The sequence below is a fragment of the Aythya ferina genome (assembly GCF_964211825.1).
Source record: "Aythya ferina genome assembly, chromosome: 3".
Classification (NCBI taxonomy): Eukaryota; Metazoa; Chordata; class Aves; order Anseriformes; family Anatidae; genus Aythya; species Aythya ferina.
This window is the reverse complement of record NC_140298.1, coordinates 70,847,996-70,872,415: the sequence shown is the minus strand read 5'-3', so window position 1 is coordinate 70,872,415 and position 24,420 is coordinate 70,847,996. Positions and strand designations below refer to the sequence as shown.

The following is a 24,420-nucleotide window of genomic DNA, read 5'->3' as shown; positions in this document are numbered from 1 at the left end:
CTCTCTTTCCCTGCTGTTGGGGAGCACTCTTGCCTTCCAGGGTCTGCAGCAGAGTAGCACAGCAGATGTCACCCAAGATGTCTTCATACTTCCCTTAGCATAAAAGAAATGAGAACCAAGTCATGGCTGGGTTTATAATTAAGTGCAGTAACAACAGCTTCTGTACTGCAGGTGACTTTTGGTTCTGCTGTACCAGCTCAAACGCATTTCACTGAGATTACGCGTGCACAGCCCAGTTGGCCCTCCCAGTCTCGGCCAGGCTGTGAAATCCAGCATAATCCTCACATTTCCCCTCCCTGCACGACTCCCTGCCCACAGCTAGCCTGTACTGTACCAGCCAGGGGACGTGGTGTTTCAGGAGGAGGGAGAGAGACAGAGGGCATCACTCAGAAAGCACTGCGGGGAGGAAGATGCACGCAGCTGTAGACAGAAGGAAAGTGGTGATGCTCGGGACAGAGACAGCCTTTCCGTTTGCCTCCTGCTGTGGTGAGCTTGATGCTTTTAACCCTGAAACTGCAGCCCCCACAGTCACACCAGGCTTTTATTTGGTAAAAATCAGACCCTCCTGGAGGGCTTTCAGCCCATTCCTGATCTGAGTATACCTCAAAGACGCAACCACAGTGTCCCTGGGCAATTAAAATTAAATGTAAAAATTAAATTAAAATTACATTAAAAATTAAATTAAATTAAAAAAAAAATAAAAATAAATTAATAAATAAATAAATTAAGTGCTGTAGGTTTGTCACAAAGTGATTTTTCCAATCTGATGTTAGACCTCCAGTGTTTGCATGAGAGTTTCAGACAGCTGGTGTTAAAGACCAGAAAATTTATATTCAAACTGTAACTCTTGTCCTGCATAATGGATCTGTTTGATCTGAGCAGATACCCCTAGTGCTATTGTAAAAATCTGTTTGCAGTATATTACAAATAAATGCATTTACTGGGGGTTGGGAGCCCTCTATTTTTTTTTTGCCTCCAACAACAGACACTGTAAACTACTGAATGGGCAAGACCAAATGAGCGAATCATTTCTTAGTGAGTCATGCTTTCAAAGTTGTGACCAGGCAAAACGTATTTACCCTTGGGGCAGGGAATCCCGTGCTGCAGACACTTCCCACCAGACACAGCCCCTGCCGAGCGGTACCCTGCATACCACAAGGGAGCACAACCCCATTCCTGCTGCCCGCAATGTCAGCTCTGCTCAGTCCAATCATGCTGGCTTCTGAAATGATCAAATTTGATTTTGGAGTTTGTAGGTATTGTAAAAATCTGTGCTCGTCTGTGGTAATAAATAAACCTCTGCTTGCTTTCTTTTTTGAGCTTCAAGGATGCTCTTGGACCACATCTTCAGGCTGTCCTCTGTAAGTGAGAGGGCCAGAAGTAAAAGTGTAAAGCAGGGAGTCTTCCTTTACCACTGGCCTGAGGGAACATGAAATTGAAAACGTCAGATGTTGCAAGGTTTATCATAAAAGCACGAGAACTGCTCATAGGCTTCTGCCTAGCAATGTGTGCAAGCCAGGGCTGGGCTAGTATTCTGCCCACGCTCAGGAAAGCAGATGCCTGCGCAAACCAACATTTGAAAACCTATTGCTGCAGGGGTTTTTTTATTGACCTTTGTTAGGATGCGACCCTCGCCAGGAGCTGTGAAGAATGCTGTGTATTCCCTTGCTGCTCCGGGTATGGTCGTGTATTTGTTTTCTTTATTAAAACTTGGACAGAGGGAAATGGACCAGATTCCACTCCATTACCCCTGCTCAACTTCATCAGCTGCACGGAGTTGTGATGAAATAACAGCTTTTGATGGAGTACATCCAAAAGCCCACTGCTAGCATGCACGGCAACAGATGCTGTAACATTGCAGAGAGGAACGGTTTGGCAATCCTCCTGTTGGGTGGCTACCTCCTGCCACCAGCCCCCCATGTGTGGTCCCCCCACGAGGCTCTGCCTCCCCGCTTGGGAACGCTGTGCAGGAAACAGAGGGAAGCCTGTTTTGATATAGGTAGCACCTCCAAGGTCAGGAAGGATCTGCAGGAGCACCGAATCCTAGAAAAGTTCAGGCTGGCAGGGACTGCAGGAGGTCTTCTCCTCCAAACCCTTCTGAAAACAGGGTGGAAATGTTGAACTCAGAGCTGGCTGCTCACCAGTTCGCTGGCGATGGCAAAATGAGGCTGCACCAGAGACACAAAGGTGTTATCTAAGGGCTGTGGGAAAGCTCTTCATCATCTTCTTCATTGTGTCTTCATCAGCTCACCTGCAGGGTGCAGGGTCAGCCTGCCAGTGTGGGATTCACAATTAGCCACCTCTTACAGAGACCTCGCCACTTGAGCCAGCTCCCTGCACTGTACTCATGGTCAGAGGAGAGAACGGGGCATGACATGGGGTTGGTCTCTCTTTGGAGAAGCTGAGCTGAATGGGGTCAGTGAATCGCGCCCCAGAGAGAAGCCTGTAGCACGCCTGTCACCGCTTTGTGATCAACAATAAATGACAAGATGACAACGCGAGGAAAAGTGCGGCTGCTCTGCCTCCAGCTGAAAAACCTTGAAAAGAAAAACCTCGATAAGAAAAATAAATAAAAAAAACTCTTTTCTCTTTTCCTTTCCCTCCTTTCCTGCCTTGTCCGCAGCTCCTGGGCACATGAGTGCCTCCCCACCACCGCCCGCCAGCCGGGACCCCGTGGCCATGCAGTCCCCGCGCATCGCGGGGAGGAAGCGAGGGCGGCCCCCGCTCCAGCCGGCGCCCATCAAGGTGGCTGTGCACAACCTCTTCTCCACACCGGCCGGGGCTCTGCCGCTCGTGAAGATCCCAAAGAAGAGAGGGAGGAAGCCCGGGCACAAGGTAGATATGTGGTTTTCACGCTCCTTCTCCTCCTCCTGCAGTTTGTGGTGGGTTTTGCCTTAGGAGCGCAGGTGAAGTGGAGGAACGGAGGCTGTGTTGGGTGGAGCGATGCAAGGAAAACAAGAGAAGCAGGTTCCTCTTCCACCTGCACTGGTGAAAAAATAGAGGGAATTTTCTTTTAGAAGTTTAAAAATGTTTTAATTTGAAGTGTTTGGAAATAATATGTGGGAGCACCTCAGCCCGTGGGAAGACGGGACCGTGATGCTGCAGGAGGGGAATTTACTCCAGGGAGTGAAAAAGAGCTGTGTTTGAGCGAGACGCTCTGCTGCCAGTAAATCGCTATGTTATTTTCCATCCCTTTCCACCACCAGGTAGGTGCACAGTGCGTGTTTGTAGTGCACACTCCTGGTGTTCACCAGGAACAGCGACAGATGCAAAGCAGTCTCTGCCGGGTGTCAGAGGAAAGTGATGCTGGTGAAGCAGAGCTGCCCCAGGAGCAGGCTCAGTATCCCTCTTTGGATTACCCCAAAACTGCCCAGCAGCAGCCCAAAAGAGAACCACATGTCCAAGCAAAGATGGGGGCAATTGCTCTGGTGTTTTGTAAAATGTGGGGTATGGAAGTACTTACCAAGACATTATTTTTCACTTCAGGATGAGGTTAATAACCTGGGATGGAAACATCTGACTTGATTTACTTCAGTTAGCTGCTCCTCCTAGTAATTTAAGCTATTATCAGTATTGCTGGGTCACTTGTAGGCTCTTTAGATCAAAACCATCCACGTCTGAGATAATAACACTTTGGAGAGGTGGTGAAATTGAGTCCCTGAGATGATTAAGTGATTTGCCAAATCTCATGGTGTCCTCGCATGAGGAGTCTCAGCAGACCTCAGCCTTCGTGTCCCTTGAGTGTCCTGCTGCCCCCCATTTCTTCTACCTGCATTTACAACTGATCTGTAACTTGAAAAAAGTGTGAGAAAGTGTTTTCACCACCCAGCACACATCTGTACACAGGAGAAGCTAAAATTCAGGCTCACATTTGCTGCTTCGGACCAGCGTCCAGTCAGCCGGGCATCACTGGCGGGATGGTGTTATTTCCCGGTGAGTGGCAGCTAGAAGCAAGGCGTGCTTTTATAATTGATGGCTGAGGTTTCTGAAGCTGACACTTGTGATCTGTAACATCCGAGGCATCTGGCCCCGTGTTATTTATTTGCGTTGCAGGATTGGTACGCCCAAGCAACGTTTTTCTGAGAGGAGCCTTTGTGCGGGGTGCGCTCGGCCGAAGTGAACCACTCTCCATGAAAAGCACTGCCAGAGCACAAGTCAAAGATTGCATTTTTTGATGGGTAACTCGAGCTTGATTTAATTAGCTCGCTAATTGTATGACTTTCAGATACCAGGAGACTTAGACGCATTTTAAAAAATGAATCCATGCCCAAATGGCAGACAACCAAATTCTTTATAGCAACCAGATAGCTGAATTATTACAGAGCAGATGGAAAAATACTTCTGAATTTTTAGCAAACTAGGAATTTACAGCCGAGATTTAAATTTATTTTGACTGAGATGTGAATAACAGACATTTATAATCACATGCTCTTTATAGCCAGATGACCCATTGTCAGTTTTCATTGATATTAAAGCAAATATCTGTGTCTTCCTAAACTGACATTTCATCACTCTTCACCACAGAGCAGAGACCTTTTCCCCACTCTCCTCTTTATTTTTTCACAGCTTCGGTTATAAAATTTCATCAGCTGCTTTTCCAAAAAAAAAAAAATCATTTTGTCCCTGATGCTGAGCTATCTGCCGTAAACCACTACATTTTCCCTAAACGCAGTATTTTTTCTGACTCTCTGAATCTCATCAGGAAGAAGTTCATGCCGGCAGCCCCAGGATAGCTTGGTGGACGGGCTGGGATTGCTGCCCTGGCTGGAAGCAGCAGGAGCTGGCACCTGGGGCTGCTGCAGCTGCAGGAGGGGAGGATGTGCTGTGCTCCCTGCACCCCCAGAGCCGCCTGGTTGTGGGGTGTGAGCGGTGTTAGAGGGCAGTGCCCATAGGGGAAAGATAGAAGTCACAATTAATGGTGACAAACCAGCACTCGGGACTGGGAGATGCTGGGATTAAGACTGCACAGACCACCTGCAAGCAATTCATCCATCCTATGAGGCGGTCTTGAATTTCAAGGTTTCATACGCTCCCCTCAAGGCTACCTGCCTCGCTCACTGCTGAACACTTTGGGGACATGGGAGGCTGTGTGCACACTCCCCTGCACCAGCTGCTGTGGTGAAGGAAGCTATCGTGTGACATGAAGAAAAGGTGAGAAGGAGGTGCCTCTGCCCTCCTGGCTGGAAGAAGAGAGGCTGGTGGGCACAGGGTGAGCCCCAGCCTTGTCCTGCAGTCAGGACAAGGGACAACCAGTGCACAGGAACTTGCAGCCATGAAGATCCGTGGTCTACATGGTTTAAGAAAAGTACCAGGGCAGGCTGCATCATGGTACATCTTGTTTCTGCTTCCTCTGGTCTCTTTTCCATGGTAGAAGGTCTGTAAGACAGGGCTCTGCTTGTATGTCTTGTTTTAGAGCAAGTGCCTTTTTTATTTCATGTTGTACATATTAAAACTTATGGCATCTGATATTCAAAAGCTGATTCAAATGCCTTACTGTGAGGACTTCCCATAGCGCTCTGGCAGATTTGCTCTGTCTCCTCACTCTCCCTTTTTCTATACTTCACCACTTTTTTTCACTTCTGTGTGTCTGTGCTTTCTACTGCCAAGCTCTCAGTCAGCTGGTGGATTGGGTTGGCTTTTTGATAGAGAAGAGTCAGTCCAAGAAAAAGAAAACTTTGAAGTAAATATCTGGAGATATGCGCTTAGTGATACACAGGGTCTGCTCTGAATTTTGGTGTCCAGAAGATATTTAAGCCATATTTGCTGCTGCACCATCTCCCGTAATCAGGCATTGTTTTATTTTGATCGAAGGAAGGCACATCGTCTGCTACTCCTAATAAAAATGGCATTTGTCTCTGTATCAAGAGGCTGTAGAGTACATACTGTTGCAATTAAGTTTGCAGTAAATTGCTCACTACACCAGCAAACTGCCAAGAAGGGGCTTCCAAGCTGGGGAGCTTACACAAGTCTTCCCCTCTGTTTGTTTGCTCTTGAACACGAGCCTGCCTGTGCCTCCGAGAGCCAAGGACTAGGTGGAGGAAGCTGCCTGATGGAGGCTGGCAAACCTCTGCCCCACGGGCAGCACACAGCCAGAGGTGCCCAGGACCTGTTATCCATGGGGGTGTGTGTGCATATTGATATATTTATTTATATGCATGTACAAGTGTATATCTATCTATATACAGATGTATGTACTTGTAGAAATGTGTGTGTGCTATGCGTAAACACATATGCAGATACATATGTTTATTATGTACATATAGATGTGTACAAGCAAAATCGAGACCAGAAGCCTAGCATAAGGGCTACCCAAAATTTCCCTGCGTTTACTCGTTTCACCATAGGAAAATGAAACCTTTATTTCCACCCAGGCTTACTGTGCCCACCTTTCCACAGAGGATGCTCTGAAGGAAATTATAGTCTGTGGCTACTTTATAAAGTAGCAAGTTTAAGAAGGTCTTGGTAGAGATCTGGCAGGCAAAAATCACATGTAACTCAACAAAGACAGCATTTTTGTTTGCTTTGAGAGGTACCATCCCCATACATGCTACCCTGCTACTGAAAGCAAGAGAGACCCTCAATCCTATCTTAATGAAGCTCTTGCTGGAATAAGCCAGTGCCTGGGGAATGGTCCAAAATCCCAAAGATTTAATGACAAAAATCTCACTTGGGTGACACTGGGTCCAGCAGTCTTCCCTCTCCATTCCCCAGCTTTCTGCTTTTGCTTACACTGAAGCAGTGATGCTTGTTTTACACAGCTGCAACCATAAATCACGAACAACATAAATCTTTAACCAAAATAACCTCTACTCTCCACCAGGACTTGCTAGAGGTTTGGGTCTGCAGCTAATGGTCTGCCTTAATTTCTACCTAAAATACGTGGTGATGCCGTGCTGTAAATTCCCACTGTGTTTCACTTCTCCAAGCCAGGCTGCCTGTCATGAAGATTACTGTAATGGTGCAGCAGTTTGTATTTACTACTGGGTAGCAGAACACTGTGGACTACGGTCTGAGGTTATTTACACGGGTGCCAGCCCCAAGTAGCCTCGTGGTGTCGCTGGATCTACACAAGATTTACACCTCTGTAAGCAAGAGCAGAATTTAGCCCTGAATTATGACGTGGATAAAGACCCCAGGTCTGCCCTGTTCGGAGTCGTGGGGGAATTATTTACACCCACATGAAACGGGCTGTAAAATGCTGTTGCTCTGATTTGTTAGAGTGTTACACCCAATTTGCTCAGGTGTAAATAACTACCCTGTGGGTGGCATCATATTTGCATCCCACAGCTGAAGGCATCGCTGCCTGCTGCAAATCAGCCAGGCTGTGGGCTCCAGCATCCTCCCAAGGGCAGAGCTCCTACAGAAGGGGATGCTGTGGCAAACTGCTCATGGGTGGGAGCTCCCAGGGAGCAACACGTGCAGAGCAAAACTGGAATACCTGGTGTATGTTTTTGTTACCCCCCCCCCCCCCCCCCCCCGGTTATTTTTTGCAGCTGAAGTCTCGTGTTCTGATGACTCCCTTAGCAATCTCTCCACCGAGAAGCACGCCGGAGCCTGATGTTAGCTCGATCCCTCAGGATGCAGCGACCATCCCCAACTCAGCTGCCCCACAGGCTCTCACAGGTATGCAGGCTCACAGGCACCACGGCAAGAGGGTGAGCAGGTCCCACGGGCTGTCAGCCAGCTGCTGTGTTTTCCAGAACGAGCAGAGCTCATGAAAATTGGATTTTTCCCGATTAGACTGATGGCCAGTCGCACAAAGCAGACGTGTCCTGCAGGACTGTGTTCTGACAGCTATGTGTCAAGTTCAGTACAGACCTTGGACCCATTCCTCTTGAAATGTGGACTTCAGCATCCCATAAATATTACCAGTTTATTCCCAACACTCATCCCATCAGCTGTGTCGCAATGACAGGACGGGGAGCATCTGTTACCTCTATGGGAGAAGGCAGGCAGAGGCAGGGTTAACCAGCACCTAAACCCCAGAGGCTCACAGCAACAGCAGACCTGGTCACTTCTGGTGGTAGGCTTTGTTGTTGTTGTTTTGTTTTTGCTTATTTTAGAATATACCAGAAGGAACATAAGTCAGTGCTTTTAAATTGACGTAAATGAGAAGAAAATCAACAAGACAGTTGATTTACCCCGAGATTTCAGCAGAGAAATGGATTAGCTAACATTACATTCTAAACTAAACATATAAATCCCATTATTTCTTAGCTGGGATGCACAGAGGAGAAGTTTTCCATCTGCTCTGGTGGCAAAACGATACTAAGCGTGGCGACAACGACGATAATAATATATTTTATTCTCATTTGTCCCTTCGCATCCAAAGGCGGCAAAGTGCTTGGCAAATGCTAGCCAAGTGGCATTTCACGTCGTGCTGAGAGATGCACTTGGTGCCTGAAGGCTGCAGCCAGAGCAAGGATGAAGGTGATGGAGGCAGGGCCAAGCTGGTTTTTGCAAATTTGGTGGGGCTTGACGTGATGGCACACCAGGAGAGCTTCGTCCTGACAGCCCCCTGTGACCCGTGCGTGCTAGGTGTGCTGTCCCTGGGTTTGCTCAGTGCTCTGAAGGTGTAAAGTGCCGTGTAATGTTAAGTATGATCACTATTGTGCCCCCGTGTACCTAGGATACACTGTCTGAGCCCCTTCTGCTGCTCGGTGAGAGATGTGGTGGCAGAGCGTGCTGTGACAGTCGCAGTAGATTTTCATTACGGTGATGCAAACTGTAAATTATTTCCAACTTTACGCAGCTGTCATCATGTCCTCCGCACCGCTTGATGTTTTTTAGTCACATATCTGATTTCTGTCAGAGGATAATGTTATATTGTCTGAGAGATGACAGCTCCAGCGCACTCAGGCAGCTATTATAATATGTCTCACTTTAGCCTGACTTCAGGCTGTGTCTTGGTAGCCTGTAGTTACCACAATATTATCTCCATGCCTCTGAGACGCAGTTAGCTTTGGCCAGGCTTAAATAAGTTCATGTGAGCAAGAGGAGACTGCTGATTTTTTGGCTATTGCAGGCAGGCCTGATGGCGTGGAGCAAAACTGCCTGCACAGACCTCATGCACCATCCTGAGTCCCTCATGTGTGGCACTGTCACCCAGCTGTGGTCCCCGGAGGGGTTTGGGCTGCAGGTGATGTGCTGCTTCCCTCAGCAGCACGCAGGGTGCTGGGATGGATGTGGAGGGTCAGGAAGCTGCCACAGGCCATGGCATGGCACTGCAGCAGGGCATAGCCCCCCAGAAATCACCCTCCAGAAACCACAGCTGCATCACGGGCAGCAGCAGCAAGGGATACTCTCAGGGCCATTTTGTAATAACCGTGTTGGTGTTTTGTGCCCGCAGTCTGCATTTACGTCAACAAGCAAGCCAGTCTGGGGCCCTACCTCGACCGAAAAAAAGTGCAGCAACTGCCAGAGCACTTTGGGCCCGAGAGGCCTTCCACGGTCCTGCAGCAGGCTGTCCAGGCTTGTATCGACTGCGCCCTCCAGCAGAAGGCTGTCTTCTCGCTCATCAAGCCGGGCTATGGAGGCGAGATGGTGCCAGGTACAGTGTTTGTGTACAGGGGTTGGGAGGCCGGTAATGAGTGGAGAACCCCAGGGGTCAGTATGGGGTTTGGTACTGTTTAACATCTTCATTAATGATGTGGATGATGGGGTAGAGTGCACCCTCGGTAAATTTGTGGGTGACACAAAGCTGGGGGGAATGGCTGACTCACCAGAGGGCTGCACAACCACCCAGAGGGACCTGGACAGGCTGGAGAAATGGGCTGACAGGAACCTCATGGAGTTCAGCAAGGAGAAGTGCTGCATGTGGGGAGAAACAACCCTGGACACGAGGATGTGCTGGGGACCAGGCAGCTGGAAAGCAGTTCTGCAGCTCCTGGTGGACACCAAGCTGAACAAGAGCCAGCAGCGTGTCCTTGCTGATAAGAAAGCTGATGGTATTCTTGGCTGCGTTAGGTAAAGTATCACCAGCAGGTCAAGAGAGGTGGTCCTTCTGCTAAATTCATCATTGATGAGGACACACCTGGAGCACTGTGCCCAGCTCTGGGCCCTCCAGTACAAGGGAGACCTAGGCATACCAAAGAGTCCAAAAAAGCCACAAAAATGATCAAATGATGGGAGCACCTCTCCTACAAGGAAAGCCTGGGAGCCTCAGGCCCCTCCAGTAGCTGAGCGTTGCATGCAGCTGTACAGTGATGAGCAAGCCCACGTGAAAGCTACATGGTGCTCTGCAGGAAAGCTTGCACAAGATTCAGCTGCTGGTGTGTCCTGCTGCTGCAGGCCGTGAACCAGATCTGCTCCCAGCTGCAGGAATTGCAGGAGTCCTGCAGCAGCCTCCTGCAGAGCAGCGCTACAGAAACATGTCAGAGCAACCGGAGAGAATTTCCCAGGACCTTCTCGTTGTCCCAGAGTGATGCTCCTCTCTTTGTCAAGACGGTCTCTCGTGTCCCACGCCGAGTCACCTGGCATGGGTCTCAAACTGAACATAAACTTCTTTTTTTAATGACATCAGGAGGTTCGTGTCACAGCACTGTGGGGATGCAGTGGAAGTGAAATGACGGGAGTGTGGGAGCAATGCTCTCTGAAGAGCTGCTGTGATTGATTCAAGCCATGCCCCACCAGTCTACGTGCAGGGTCCGTGTCCTGTGTGGGAGCAGCACATCCACACCGCTTCCTCCCTCTCCTTTAATTCTCTTTTGAGCTCTCTAACCACAGGTGTGCCTTCCCTAAGGGACATTCAGAATACTCTGAGAATGATCCAGATTCGTTCACAGAAACATGAGATTGAAGTAATTTAGTGCATTTTTTTCTTGGTTCTGTGCTGTGTATATGGTTTTAATTTCAAGCAGGAGAGACACATTATGCACCAAGCCTGGCAGATACTTTGGTCTCAGTTCATCTAAGCTGGCCCAGCCTCAGGTACCTGAGCTAAAAGCACCTGGCCAACATGATTGCAAACTTCTCACCTCTTCTAGTCACTGTCCAGTAGGTGTGATGGCCCTCTGGCCGTGGTGGGGCTCTGAGATTGCAGCTCCCTCCCAGCTGTCAGCTTTGTCTGGGAATTTTAATTGCTCTGCTCTCACCCTTGGGTTCAACCCTAGATGTATTTCTAGAGAGCAGACCTCATCCTGCTCGGGTGAAGCACAGAGCTACTTTCAGGTCCTCTACAACACGAGGAAGATTGCTCTTGGTGAAAAGAGTCCTGGCTGCAGGGGTCTCCCCACAGCACCACGTAGCAGAGATGGTGCTGGGAGCAGTGCCACAGGGAAACTTTCTGTTACCTGAACATCGTTGTGGCCTGCCTGTGCACCTCTGCAAGCACCAATTCACATTTTTTTGAGCCCAGATGACCAGAACAATGCCTAAGAGTACACTTCAGGCTTTACCAGGAATTAGCACTCCCTTGTCTCTCTTGGAAATGTCTTGTGCCAGCATGGACCACTGTCAGTTCCCCCCCAGGACGAAGGCTCTCCTGCTGGCACAGCCTCTTGTCTTCTCCTGACTCACAAACAATCATTTCTAGTTTAACAAAAGATTCCTCACACTTTAATGACCACAACTACCACCCTTCTGATTTCTATAATGCAATTATATCACTAAATAAAGCCCCCTGATTTAGTCTGGCAGACCTCTTTTCAGTAAAACCCCACTATTTTGTTCATAGACATCTTTAGTTCCTGTCTCCCCATTTTCTTTTAAAACCGTGGGTGTTGCATTGTAATCTTTTCTGTTTGTTTGTTTTTGTTTTGTAATTCACTGTAATTCAGTTGGATGCATGGATTAGATATCCTTGCACTGCTGCCAATGCCTGGCTGCATCTCTCTGGGGGAAGGTAATGTGATTCATGTGAACTCAGCTCCTTAAGCTCCTCTGGTTTGTTTTGTACTTCAGGTGGGGTAACTGGGTAAAATAAGACATGCAGACAAATACAGGTATGAAATCTTTTTCCCTGCTCTCAAACAACCCCCATCCATGCATTGCTGGGTACTGAATTGCTCTCGCTTGCTCTCCAGTCTCAGCTTCTTTCGAGGGGAAGCAGCATCTCCTTAGCCTGCTGGCAGTGAACAGCATTGGGTATGTCCTGCGCTTCCTGAAGAAGCTCTGTCGCAGCCTCCTGTGTGACAACCTCTTCAGCAACCAGCCCTTCCAGCAGTACAGCACCGCGCCAGGAACCCCGGAGGTGTACGAGAACAGACGGATGGAGGCAGGTAGGCTGCCTGATCTACTTGTGCTCAGGGTTCAATGGGGCAGAAGAGATGACTCTCTCCTTTTGGTCCTGTCCTGCATATGCTGGAGAACTGCAGGTCCCCATGGGATGTTTCCAGAGGGAGACAGGTGGATCTGCAGCATTTTTCCTGGTTGGCTACAGAGGCTTTCAGCTGAGAACCACTGTGTTGAGGAGCCCCAGAAGTGACAGGGATACTTCTCTGAGTATTTTGTATTCCTTTGCCTCTTTTATTTATTTATTTATTTATTTATTTTCCCAAGGAAACAAGGCTCACGTGGTCCCACTGTCCTTGTGTCTGTCAGTAACTTCTCGCCTCCTCAACCATATCTAGGCCTGGGGTAGAAGTCTCAAGGGGACTGAAAGAAAGGTGCAAAGATAAGGCCCTGAGCCTCTGCTTCACTGGCAGGCCTCACCCCAACTTAAATTATTGTGCCTTCTCTTTCTTTAGTGGTGATGTGGGCACTTGGGGAGCACGTTCTCTCTCTCATACACCCAACTATACATGTATGCTGGCAGCTGAGAGAAGGGTGGTTTCGTGTCCACAATTATTATCCACAGTTTGTTTGCCAGGAAGAACTGCAGGTGTGCTTTACACACCAAAGCCAAGAGCAGGGTGTGCACACAGTGTACAAACCTCCTTTTTGTGCAAAGAAATCCAGCTGCCACTCTTAAACGTAAGGGAGGAAACACAGGAATGCACACTGAAAAGCAATATTGTTTTCCTCTAGACTAGGTCATTTGCAGCAACCCAAATATTTCTGAGAGGCTAAGGGATTTCAGTAGCACAGAGTGAGTGACTTCCAGCAGGCCTGGCATTTGCATTTACATTTGTATTTGCTTTTTGCTTTTGGTTTTGCTATGCTGTGTGTGATGGAAGGCAGCTCCATCGGTGGAGTTTTTACCATGGCTGTTACACTCTGAGCATCTCCTACATGATTTCACTGCAGATACCCCTGGCACCATTCACACTGGCTCTGCCCAGCTCCTGAGGAAGGGGCAGAGCATTATCTTGGTCCCAGAGCAGGCAGGGGATGTAAACGCAGGGAAAGGCCTTAACCCCAAGGCTGTCCCACTGCTGGGGGCAGTCACTGGCCCTCCTGGAGGCAGCGTGGGCTGGGGCAGCCTTTGGCAGGGCACGTGCTGGCCTGGGCTCCTTCCCCTCACCTGGGAGTGGGATGGGGCACAGAGTGGGGCTCCCAGGCTTTTACAGCTCTGCTGTCAGCAGCACCGTGGTAGAGTGGAAAATGAGTCTTGGGAAATAGCTGAAGGAGACACAGGAACAGCTAGCAAGCCGGTGTACTTTAGTCCTGCATCACAAGAGACACTGATTGTAGATTACTGTTTTGGCTTGCACTTAGCATTTCTACAGCAGTTTAGGTTTTTATCTTTTGTTTTTTCCTTTCTCATGTTTGAAATAGCATTCAGAGACGTCCAGGTTTCTGGGAAGGGAGTGCTGAGAGCCAGGTCCTGCTATCACACACACCTCACAGCTCCTCCCAGCCTGGCTGCTGCTCTCGCCGGTACTTTGTCAGCAGCAGAGCAGGGAGCTAACAACAGCAGGGGGGCAGCTTGGTTGCAAGGTGCAGGAAATGTTGCACTGGGCCCCAGGATATAGGCATGGAGGCTGCTTTTGGTACAGGCAGATAAATACTATTCCTATTCATAATGACAGGCTGTATACAACAGCTGGAGTAACACCAGGTTTAGGCACAGGAGCTCGAGCCTCTCTGTGTTGCTGCATTGCCCGAATCTCCTTTCCATCTCCCCAGGAGCCAGCATTTCTCTGCAGCAAGGCCAGCGTGGGGGCCCCTCTGCTACACAGAGCAGGGACAGGGGTTCCCTGTACTGGCAACAACCAAGGACAGCAGGAGGTCTTGATGCAGACGGCTCCGACAGAGCCTTTGTTGGGACAGGTCTCGCATGGAAGGTGCAGGGCCGTAATAAAGCCCCACGGGAAGCCATGCAAAGCAGCCCCATTTTTCATGGTGTCAGTTCTCCAGCTTGTAATCGAGATGTTCTTCCTTTTAAAACCACGTGCCTTTCAGCCTCTGTGCGCCAATGAATTTAACACCTGCATTGACTTCGGCGCAGTCACAGATGCGAAAGGCGAGGCCGGCGTCGTGTCCAGTCATATTAATCCACTTACACCATTCAGGAGCCACCTCTTAACCTTGCCCTGAAGCACATGCCCCTAAGCCATTACTCACCTCCGCGGGCAGGGAGCTGCCAGATGCTAATGGCTGCACGCAGGCCAGGTGGGATTTGTGGATTCGTGTGTGGATCACTTGCAGCAAGAGCTGACATTGCCCAGGAGCTGCACCCAGCGCCTGGGGTGAGGGTCTGTGCATGCCAAAAGGATGTTTCTGGAGAACCCACATACTGCTGGCATGCACCTATACAATGTAAGGGCGCTATTTTCCTGAGGAAACCATGTTTGCCCTAAAACTTCTTGCCAGCCTAATCCTGGGCAGAGAAACTGAAGCACATTTCTTGAAATATATGCGGTGTTGGCTTATGTGGGAATCATCAGGCTTGATAAGCAGCTTCTGCTTTCTCCTTTGGGTCAGTCCTTTCTTTTCCTGAAGCTTGGGCTGTGGTTATTTTGTGCTGTTAGACAATTGGGCTTCATGCAGAGCATGGCTGCATGTAAGCAGTAGCTGCAGCAAGTCTTTCTTTGTCCAAGGACTCCTGTGGCCACCATATATCTTTGTCCTTCGTGTGTGTGTGAGAGAGGGGGTACCCCAAAGATACCATATGGTGTTCCTTATCACTGTCTGTAGGGGAGGAGCACCCCTTCTTGTGCCAGCGGCTGGAGGTAGGGCCCCAAATGGAGCAGAAGCACACCAAGAGGTAGAAGCTCTGTCCTCTCTCTGTAGGGAGGTGGGCTCCTCCTATGTGCAAGCACTCAAAAGACAGCCTGAGAAGTGCTGTAGGAAGGCATTGTAAGAGTGTGAGCAGCAGGCAAGACATCAGGTTGGGACTGGGGAGCTGGATTTTGTCATGGACTTTCCCACTGATTGCATGGGTAAGTCACCCCCTCCTTGCTGTGCCTTTATTTGAGCGTCTGTCCAGCGAGGGCAGTGATTCTTGCCACCACGGGCAAAGCCCCGCTAAAACTGACAGAAGAAAAAGAGCAACATGATAGAAAACGACATATTATTACGATCGATATTTCCTGTTCAAAGCACCACATAAACAGCAGCTCAGAAATTTCAAGCCCTGAGAGGGCAAGAAAAATGTTGTCTTTTTTTTTTTTTTTTTTTTTTTTTTTTTTTCCAAGTACTGTGGCTTGTTTAATCTTGTCTTGTTGTATGCTATGAGGAACAGGGCTCCTGGCTTCATGGCACACTCAGAATAGATGGCTTTTATGGCTATCAATAGCTTTGGCTCTCTTCAGTGTTTAATTACCTGCAAAGGCCATTTATTGCCTCATATATTCCTCTGCCATGAACATTATCCTTTAAACAATAAATAAAATATTAAGGTCACATTTAAAGAAGGAGCAGAGGAACAGCACAAGCCATCCAGACACAGTGAAGTCCAATATCAAATCTTTGTCTGGGCTTCAGGGCATTTGATCTGATGTTTGCAGTGGGGCAGGAGAGTGAAGGAAGGAGGATGTCGGGAGGTGGTCCTGGGGGGTCCTGAGGGTGGTCATACAGTTTGGTTTGGGGCCCTTTAAACCCAGAAAGGCTAATGAACAGTCCACCAAGGGGCAAATCCTGGCCTGACAAGAAGAAAGATAAGAGATGGATGGGAGAAATGAAATTTACCTGTAATAAAATTTGCCCAAACTCTACAGAATTGAAAGAACTGGATAAACTGACCACCTCTGACCCTTATGCTTTATGATTACTGTTTGTTAACCCCCAAATGAAGGAAAAGGCCCCTTCTGAACCTCAGAGTTTATAAAATTGTATCTCTTTGTGGAGACAGAGGAAGGAAGCTGTGTGCAGATCTCCATCCAGCTGCCATCCCAAGGGCAAGCCTCCTTCCCTCTCAGCTGCTGTACCTCTACTGTCTTGAAGGAGTGGAAGAAAGTCTCCCATTTTGGAAAGGCTCCCTTCAAACCCAAGTGGTTAAGCACTCTGCTTCCAGCTGCGGGCAAGGAAAAGCCCAAAAGCCCTTCTGTCTCCAGCCTAGGATGTTCTCAGGGCCATGGTGCAAGAAGTGGTGGTGCTGGAGATGGCCCTGGCAGCAGCTGTGCGGGGTGGAAGACGGGAGCTTGGCTATGAAATGGAGTTTAGAGAATGGAAAAAAAATCCTTTTTTTTTTTTTTTTTCTCTATCAAAGGGTATACGTAAGGAAAGTGGATGAAATGATGGGCATAAATGCATGAAGCATGATGGATGAGATGATGATATCCACTACAGACAAAAACACCCCTGGGTATAAGCATTTAATTCAAGCCTTGCATGCTCAGTCACATGGAGGAAGCATAGATGCTCTTCTAGAGCCCTAGTCAGGCAAATTGTGTGATTGCAACTCAGCTTTAGCTTCAGGTGTATCTTTAACTGTGTTTTAGCTGGTAATGTCTGCAGAGCTGTATTATTCCTTTAGGAGATATCTGAAAGAAGGAGTCCAGTCTCATTTAAAATGGCTCACATGGAAGCCGAAACATGAATTTCCATTGCTAAACTTGTAAAATGTTGATACAAATATCTGCTGTCCACTAAACCCATATTTCGCGCAGTCAGATCAATAGGTGTAGCACAGGTAGCAGGCCACAACCGACAGTGAAAAATGCCAGGGAGGAGAAAATGACCCTCAAGATCCTGACCTTGTGCCGGTTCAAGCCGTGCTGGGTAAGGTTTGTTGGGAGCCACGTGCAATGCGTCAGCGTGTGCTCTGCTAGCCCATGGAAGCTGCAGGCAATTTGGATGTGTAGCTCCTTGCTGCAGGGCTGCTGTCACATCCAGGGTGATGGAAAGCCCGGCGCTGGCAGTGCAGGGGATATGAGAGTTGCCATTTTCACTGCACAGATTTCAAAACAGATTTTTTTATTATTTTTTTTTTTAGGCAGCTTACTAAATTTTGCTCGGATGTTCTTTATTTTTTTCAGCTCCGTTTTTTTTTTCCTCCCCCACGTTAGCCTCTTTTTTAACCTTTTAGATTAAAAGCTTAAAAGGCTCTTCTTCCTTTATCTGTCTTCATCTATCTTCTGTTCCAGTCTTTCCTCTTCCATTTTGCTACCAAATAGATGGAAACCTACACAGCACAACTGCATTTCCACTTCCATGGAAATAAAACACCCCATTTTTCTCGAAAACTCTTGGTCCCGGTTTAATCAACAGTGCTCCCCAGGGTTTATTTGTTAGCAGTAATTATACAGGGTACATCAAAGTGCCTTTCGGAGAGTAGCAACATGCAGCATCTGCCTGAAGAATATTTATCTGTTGGCAAAACGAGTTCAGAGCTGATTAAAGCAATTAAGAGAGAATGAGAAGGACGTTGCAGGGGGGGTCCATGAAGCTGGGTGCTGGTGTTGGGATGGTGCAGGCTGTGGGCAGCAACGAGAAACGTAAGGTGCAAGGTGACGGGAGCACTGCTAGGAGCTGGGCAAGGGATGACATCTCCACCTCTCACTGAAAATGAGGTGGAGATGCAGGTTTGGGGAACACAAAAGTACATAAAATGCTTATGGCGGGCTTCTTCATGGATCTGTGAAGGGGAAGTAAAGCTTTAGGGCCAAGCCGTGTTGCGTTTATACCGCAGAAGAAATCCCAGAAGAAATATCAGGAAGTCCAGCTGAGCAGCAGCATTGGGCAGAGAGAAATGAAGCACAGACCTTATAGGAGATCTTACACCTGTGTATAGACAGATGCACAGGCCCATACTTTATACATGCTCTACCTAATTACTGGATGAGGTTATTAGGGATTAATGGGTAAATACAGCTTATTTTGCAGTTGCTGCACTTCACTGTAGACATCTCACATAATATATCTCAAATAATCTGTTTTTCAAACAAAAAATCACTGTTAAATATTTTAAGTCAGTGCTAACCATACAATTCAGGGAGACTCATCGTGCAGATAACAACAGAAATGCATTCAGCACTTTATTTGCGGAGAACGCCAGCACACAACGTGTTGCAATGTCCAAATAACCCAGTCACTTTCCTACAGTCTCTTCTACACACAGCTTTTTTTTGTGACTTATCGATGCTGATTTATAAGCATACAGGGTACTTCACAAACTGCCTGGAGAGAGGAGCAGCCCCAGGTACTGCTGGAAGCTGGAGGCAGAACAGATGGATGGCAGCCTCTCGGCTCCCTCTGCCAGTGCAGAACTACTGCTAGGCTAAGACACAAAGCCTTGCAGCCCTGACAAATCTCCTTTCCGTGAAGCACACCCTGTTGTAGCATAAAGGTGAGGGAGGTGGGAGGAGAATGGGGGAGTGGGTCTGAAATCAGGAGGAGGAGACCAGAGGAAGACTTCCTAAAGGCTGGGGCCATATGTCACTGAAATCCCTTCACCTGCACTCATGGGTTTTCAGTACTTAAACAATTTGCCTGCACTGTAAGGTAGGACTAAAATGTCTCCATTGCAACACAAGATATTTATTCAATCATCCCCAAGCACTTAAAAAAAATCCTCTATGGGTTATTTATACACACGAGCACCTTTTATTATTAAATCTAATTTATTTGTCAGCAGCTAGCTTGCGAATTTACTCTACCTTTTTACTCGGTTTGGACAATAAAGCCATGTTGGTCTGTTCCCAGCCAGTTTCATTTCCTGGTTCTACTGCATTAAACACAATGTGGCTGTTGTCTAGGCTGCAAACACTCAGGGGAAATTGTTTAAATAATGAAAAAAATTGCCTGAGCTGAATTCCTAGTAATCAGGACAACATCGGTTTTTGCAAAAATTCTCTAAAAAATTTCAATTCTTGATGTTAACTGACTGGCAGCTTCTCCTGAGGGGGGATTCTGCATTTCAGTTCCCAAAAAAACGTTAGCAGCTGGGGCACGGCGAGGTGATGTGTGGTGCAGTAAAGCCCCAGACTGAGCCCTTGGGGATTCATGGCAGGTTTTATCCCCACAGCGTGACCATGGTTTCAGTGTTCAAAGCGCATTTACAAATGGATAAGGCTTATTTACATCTTCCTGTTCGAGTACCCCCTTTCTTCCCCCACAGATGCAGTTCCCCCATGAATGCTTCCCCCGTCCTTGCCCGGCGTGCAGGGTATGGGTGCATGCAGCAGAGCGGTGCTGAGGCGCCAGGGGAAAGCCTGCTGAGGGGTGACCTCATGTTTTCATCGCGCTGCATGTCTGGGCAGGCGGTGGAGCCAAAAGGAAGGGGATGGTGCTGTCATCCCAGAATAAATCAAGGCAGGATGAGCTGGAAAGTCTTAATCCATCACAGGAAGCTCTTATCTTCAGATAGATGCATGTAGGCCCAAGCTACAAGGCAGATAAGGCGCACGGTCCATTTCTGACTGGGTGGAAATATGCGAGGCTGCTTGGCAGACACAGAAAAAAGTTATTTTTTTTTAATCTTCTAAGAGCTGATGTTAAAATAGAAGATAGCAGTTCAGAACCATATCTTCATGCTGTTAAATACTGCTCCGATCTCTCTGCTCCCTCCCTCTCCAGCTTGCACTAGACTGAACTGATGGCTAAACTCACCTGAAGTGGTTATTTCTGCATTTCTGCTTTGGCTTTTTGTGTTTTTCCCATTTTTACTTGTCCGTACATGAAGGCTGAGATGCAGGGTTTCTAACCCTTGATAACTGGAGCTCATTAGACAAAAATGTAGGGTTTTTTTGGAAATCATCCTTGAAGATGACTGCTTACAGGGACCCAAAGTGTCTGGCCACTTGTGCCAAGCTTTGTAACTAAAGACAAAAAGACATGGCTGTGTGGTGTGATGGAAGAGTTTTACAGGTCATAAGGCTGTGTTTCCACAGGTCTCAACTAAAGGAAAAGAAATACAGATATTTAGAGAGCCTGTTAATGAGAACCAGAGAAATTTGATCGTTTCTCTGGAGAAACATTGGAGTGAGAAACTTCCTGGGCCAGGACCTGAATCTCTTTTACCCACTTCTTGGCAAAGGCAAATCAATAAGCTGAATACCAGGGCAGGAGTTAAATGCATGATGCTGGCCAGCAGGACTCTCCACAGCTGCTGAAAACCGTCCCCTCTGCTCCCCCACGGCACCCACCCTTGGGCAGGGAGCTGGAGCCAGGAACAGGATGTACAAAATGCAGGGAAGATAAAAACATACAAGCAGCCTCTCAATGGGACTTTGTTGCTGTAGTTAGCTCCTCTCAAAATGACTGGGAGATGAGGCAAAGCTGGCCCTGGCGGGGGGAGAGGAGAGGTCTGGGGAAGCTATGATATCATGCAGCTTAAAATATTGAGTTCACATCTGGTCAACCCATTATAGAAAATATATGGTAACACTTAAAAAGGTTCAGGGAAGGGTCAGAGGGCAAAGCCCATCACTAAGTAATATCAGGAATAAGAGACAAGAGAAAAAAAAATGGAAGAGGGGGGCAGAGAAAGAGAGAAGAAAGAAAGAGAGAGAGAGAAAGAAAAGTTTTATATTGACTGTGAGGAAAAGAAGTTAATGGGGAATTTAATTAGAGCTAATACAGATGGTAGAACACTGCATTGTCTGTCCTCCGTCCATCCTCCCAGGGCAAAGTGTGAGCAAGCAGTACCCTGTGGCAGCTGCCCCTGTACAGGACATGCCCTGGTAACTGTGAACGGGGCCCCTGGCCCCAGCTCACTGCCCTGTCCCCAGGCTCTGCTGTCCAAGCAGCAGCTGAGGGAGGAACCCACAGAAGGTGTCAGGAAAGAATGAAATGATGATATGGGGAGAAGGGAGATGCCTGTGGAGGAAAAGGCTATGGAGGTCAGCAGGGCAGGAGGAGGGAAAGCAGAAAAGGGAGAGAGAAAATAGCTGGCAAAATAGTGAGAGGAGAGGAGAGGAGAGGAGAGGAGAGGAGAGGAGAGGAGAGGAGAGGAGAGGAGAGGAGAGGAGAGGAGAGGAGAGGAGAGGAGAGGAGAGGAGAGGAGAGGAGAGGAGAGGAGAGGAGAGGAGAGGAGAGGAGAGGAGAGGAGAGGATGACTAACCATGTTGCAGAGGTGAAAGACAAAACAACTACTTTTCCTCATGCTGATGGAGAAGTGTAGTCCAAAGGTGGTGGATAACCTGGCCAAGGTCACCCCAGAGGGCTGCAGCAGCACTGGGAACTGAGCTGCAGGTTCTTCTGCTGACCCATCTTCAGGAGGTTGGCTGGGAAACATGCAGCCTGCTAGTTTAAGAATCTCACACAAAGAAGCCTGAATTTTTAAATTGGGAAAATAGAAAATAGGTGGTTGTTTTTTTTTTTTTTCTTCCTCTTTTTTTTTTTTTTTTTTAATTATTATTTTTCTTCTCCTTTGCTACATTTTAAGGTGTGCTAGACGTAACAACCTTGCACTTTTCAGACCAGTTGCCTGTGGACCATTCCTGGAAAGGAAAACTAATTCAAAATGGCTTGCACATCTCAGGTGGCGTAAAGTTATAATGGAGACTACTGTGCTCAAAGCAAAGGCTCAATACAGCTTTCTCATAAACCCTGCTTTAAAACAATGCATACTTATTTTTCAGTAGCGTGTGCCCTTCTGCTGACTACATAGAAAATAAAATACAGAAGTGCAACAGAATACAGAAGGGCTAAGCTACAGATTTATGAAACTGTTGCATTTTAAACCTCAATGGAGAGTTATGTTTTCTTCTATTGTCTTAGAAAATATGTTTTCCTCTAATTGGTCAAAGTGGGATTAGTATCTGTGAAAGCCATGCACTTTACATGGCCTTCTGGGGGCTTACCAAATGCAGCTATTTTGATACACATCACTGCTTGAGCTGCAGCTTGGGCAGCTTCTGTGTTTTACAAACAGGGAGCAGGAGAAATATGAACACAGAAATCTTCTGGACAGTGGAGTCTGTCCCTCTTGCTGCCTCCCGTGCCACTGTAAGGACTGTGGGCCATCAGCCTTCCCCATGGTCATTCTCCACTCTTTGTGGCTGTTTACCTGAGTGAAGATGTTGATCCTAGGACCAGAAGATAATTCAGGTGCGAAGGGACACCAAGCAGGGTTAGCTATGGGATCAGACCAGGGTACTCAGGGCCTCGTCCAGTTGGATCTAGAAAACCTCCAAAGACACTGCACAGCCTCTCTGGGCAACCCCTGCCACTGCACCACTGTCTTCACAGGGAAAAGGTTTCTCCTTACATCCAGTCTGAATGTCTTATTCAATCTTTGCCTGTCGATTCTTGTTGTCCTGCTGTGCACCACTGTGAACAGGCTGGTTCCACCTCACTGGTGACTGCGAGGTGGGGCTGGACACCTCTGGAGGTCCTTTCCCATCCTAGCCATGCTCTCTGGTTGTCATCACTGTAAGCAGCTGATGTAGTTGTCATCCCTGCATCCATGGGAGGTATTTTTGGAGTGTGTTTGAGCCCAGGGTGCCTTCCCTTCAGGACCATGGTGGGGGGCTTTCAGGAAGCCCAGCCTGTAAAGCACAGCCAGGCAAGGGGCAGCTGGCTCACCAATGGCTTTGGTGCACACGTGGCCACAGGCCATGGGCTGCCAGCTAGGCAGCCTGTTTTATGCCAAGATTTTTACATTACCATCCCTCCTCCCCAGCAGATTGTGCCCATTGATCCTCCAGCTTCCTGCTATTCCGTTACTTGGGAGACTCTCCAGCTCCTTTTGGTTGAGGCTTTTTAATGCTATCTCCAAGCTCCTTAGCTTCCTAATATTGGTGAACATACTCTGTTTTAGTAATTTTTGAGTCTTGTCTGTTCTGTTGACGTTGAGATGGAAACACCTGGGGGTGCTTCCCACTTCCACTGCTGTGGTCCACATCCCACCCAGCACATCCTAACGGCAAATGAAGAGAGACATTATAACCTCTCCTCCCCCAAACCACATGCTTTTGTTTCCAAGAAAATCCAGGTGTTTGGCCTGGGCAAGAGCCACAGCAATTCCTCAGCCTTGGCTTTCCACAGATGAAGCTACACGTGAGGGTGGCCCCAAGCATTGACTGATACATCCCAGCTAGAAGACGTGGTGGCTCAACTTGCATCAGCTTTTATCAGGTTTTACAGAGGAGCCCACACTAGCAGGGACTGCAGAAGCTGAGCAGCACCTTTTAAAAGTGTGTGAATTAAAACCCTTAGCCACACCTACTTGAATGCAAAGTCTCCTTTTTCCCAGCCTGTGAACTGCCTTTGCTCCTGAGCTTCTCTTGGTCAGCAGGAGATGACGCTGGTGAGTTGCTCTTGTAATGTGCTGACTACTTGTGTCAACCTGAAGATCAGGAGCTCTGAAAGGGCTTGCTTAGAAACCTGGCTGTGTGAGGCAATTCCTTCTCCCCCTCGTCTAATGATGTGAAAATCACTTTTCAAACTGCCAGAGCACCTTCAGCTTGGGCATGTTTCAAGCAGTAATACGTTTACTTGGTCCGTGGCAATAGGCGTTATTGCTCCAGTTATTGAGCCCAAAGCAGGGACAGGTGGAACAAATTGATCTGGATTAAGAAAAGAGTTTTAGGCAGAGTGGGGAACAGAAATTATGGCATCTGGTTCCTCATCCTAGTCTCATACAAAACTCCTGGGTGTTCTTCCATCAAGAGACTCCATCCACACAGGTCTTACTTTACACAGATTACCGAGAGAGTCTGACATCGGTAAAAAATCCCGGGTGTCCACTCGCAAATTTAGGAGCCATTTATATCCATAGTAATAAAAGCCGTATGCTGTTTATTTAGCAGGGCTGTTTTAATGTGCTGTTTGTTGTTTGGATAGTCTGTATCTTCTTCATATTGTAATCATATTAAAAGAGCATTCTTTTCCTGGAATAAAGAGGTAATGATTCACAAGAGGCATAATTATTCCATGCGGTGCAGGCAGGATGCTACAGAAAGAGCTGTCTTCTTTATGCATAAGAGGCTTTTAATGCAAGTGGTCTACACAGTAATTAAATTCCTTTGAATGAGAAGGCTTGATTGGATTTTCTTTGGTTTACTGGGCGGAGTCTGAAAAGCAAGGTATTTAGCTCAATTGCTATACAATTTTGGCATCTGTCAGAGGCGAGGGAGAAAGGTTCACAGTGTCTGATTCCCATCTCTCTCATGCTTGTGTTATGTTAGCTGAAGGCCGCTGAATTCAACTGAA

At 47.7% G+C, this 24,420-nt stretch overlaps 1 protein-coding gene across 1 annotated transcript in view; it reads left to right on the top strand.

Moving 5' to 3' along the window:
- Positions 1 to 24,420, top strand: part of SCML4 (Scm polycomb group protein like 4) — a 56,733-nt gene that overhangs the window by 18,060 nt on the left and 14,253 nt on the right. The window contains exons 3-6 of the mRNA XM_084514729.1: positions 2,624 to 2,835; positions 7,494 to 7,623; positions 9,350 to 9,550; positions 12,024 to 12,218. Of these exons, the coding sequence (XP_084370855.1) occupies positions 2,624 to 2,835; positions 7,494 to 7,623; positions 9,350 to 9,550; positions 12,024 to 12,218 (738 nt within the window). The remainder of the gene's footprint in view (positions 1 to 2,623; positions 2,836 to 7,493; positions 7,624 to 9,349; positions 9,551 to 12,023; positions 12,219 to 24,420) is intronic.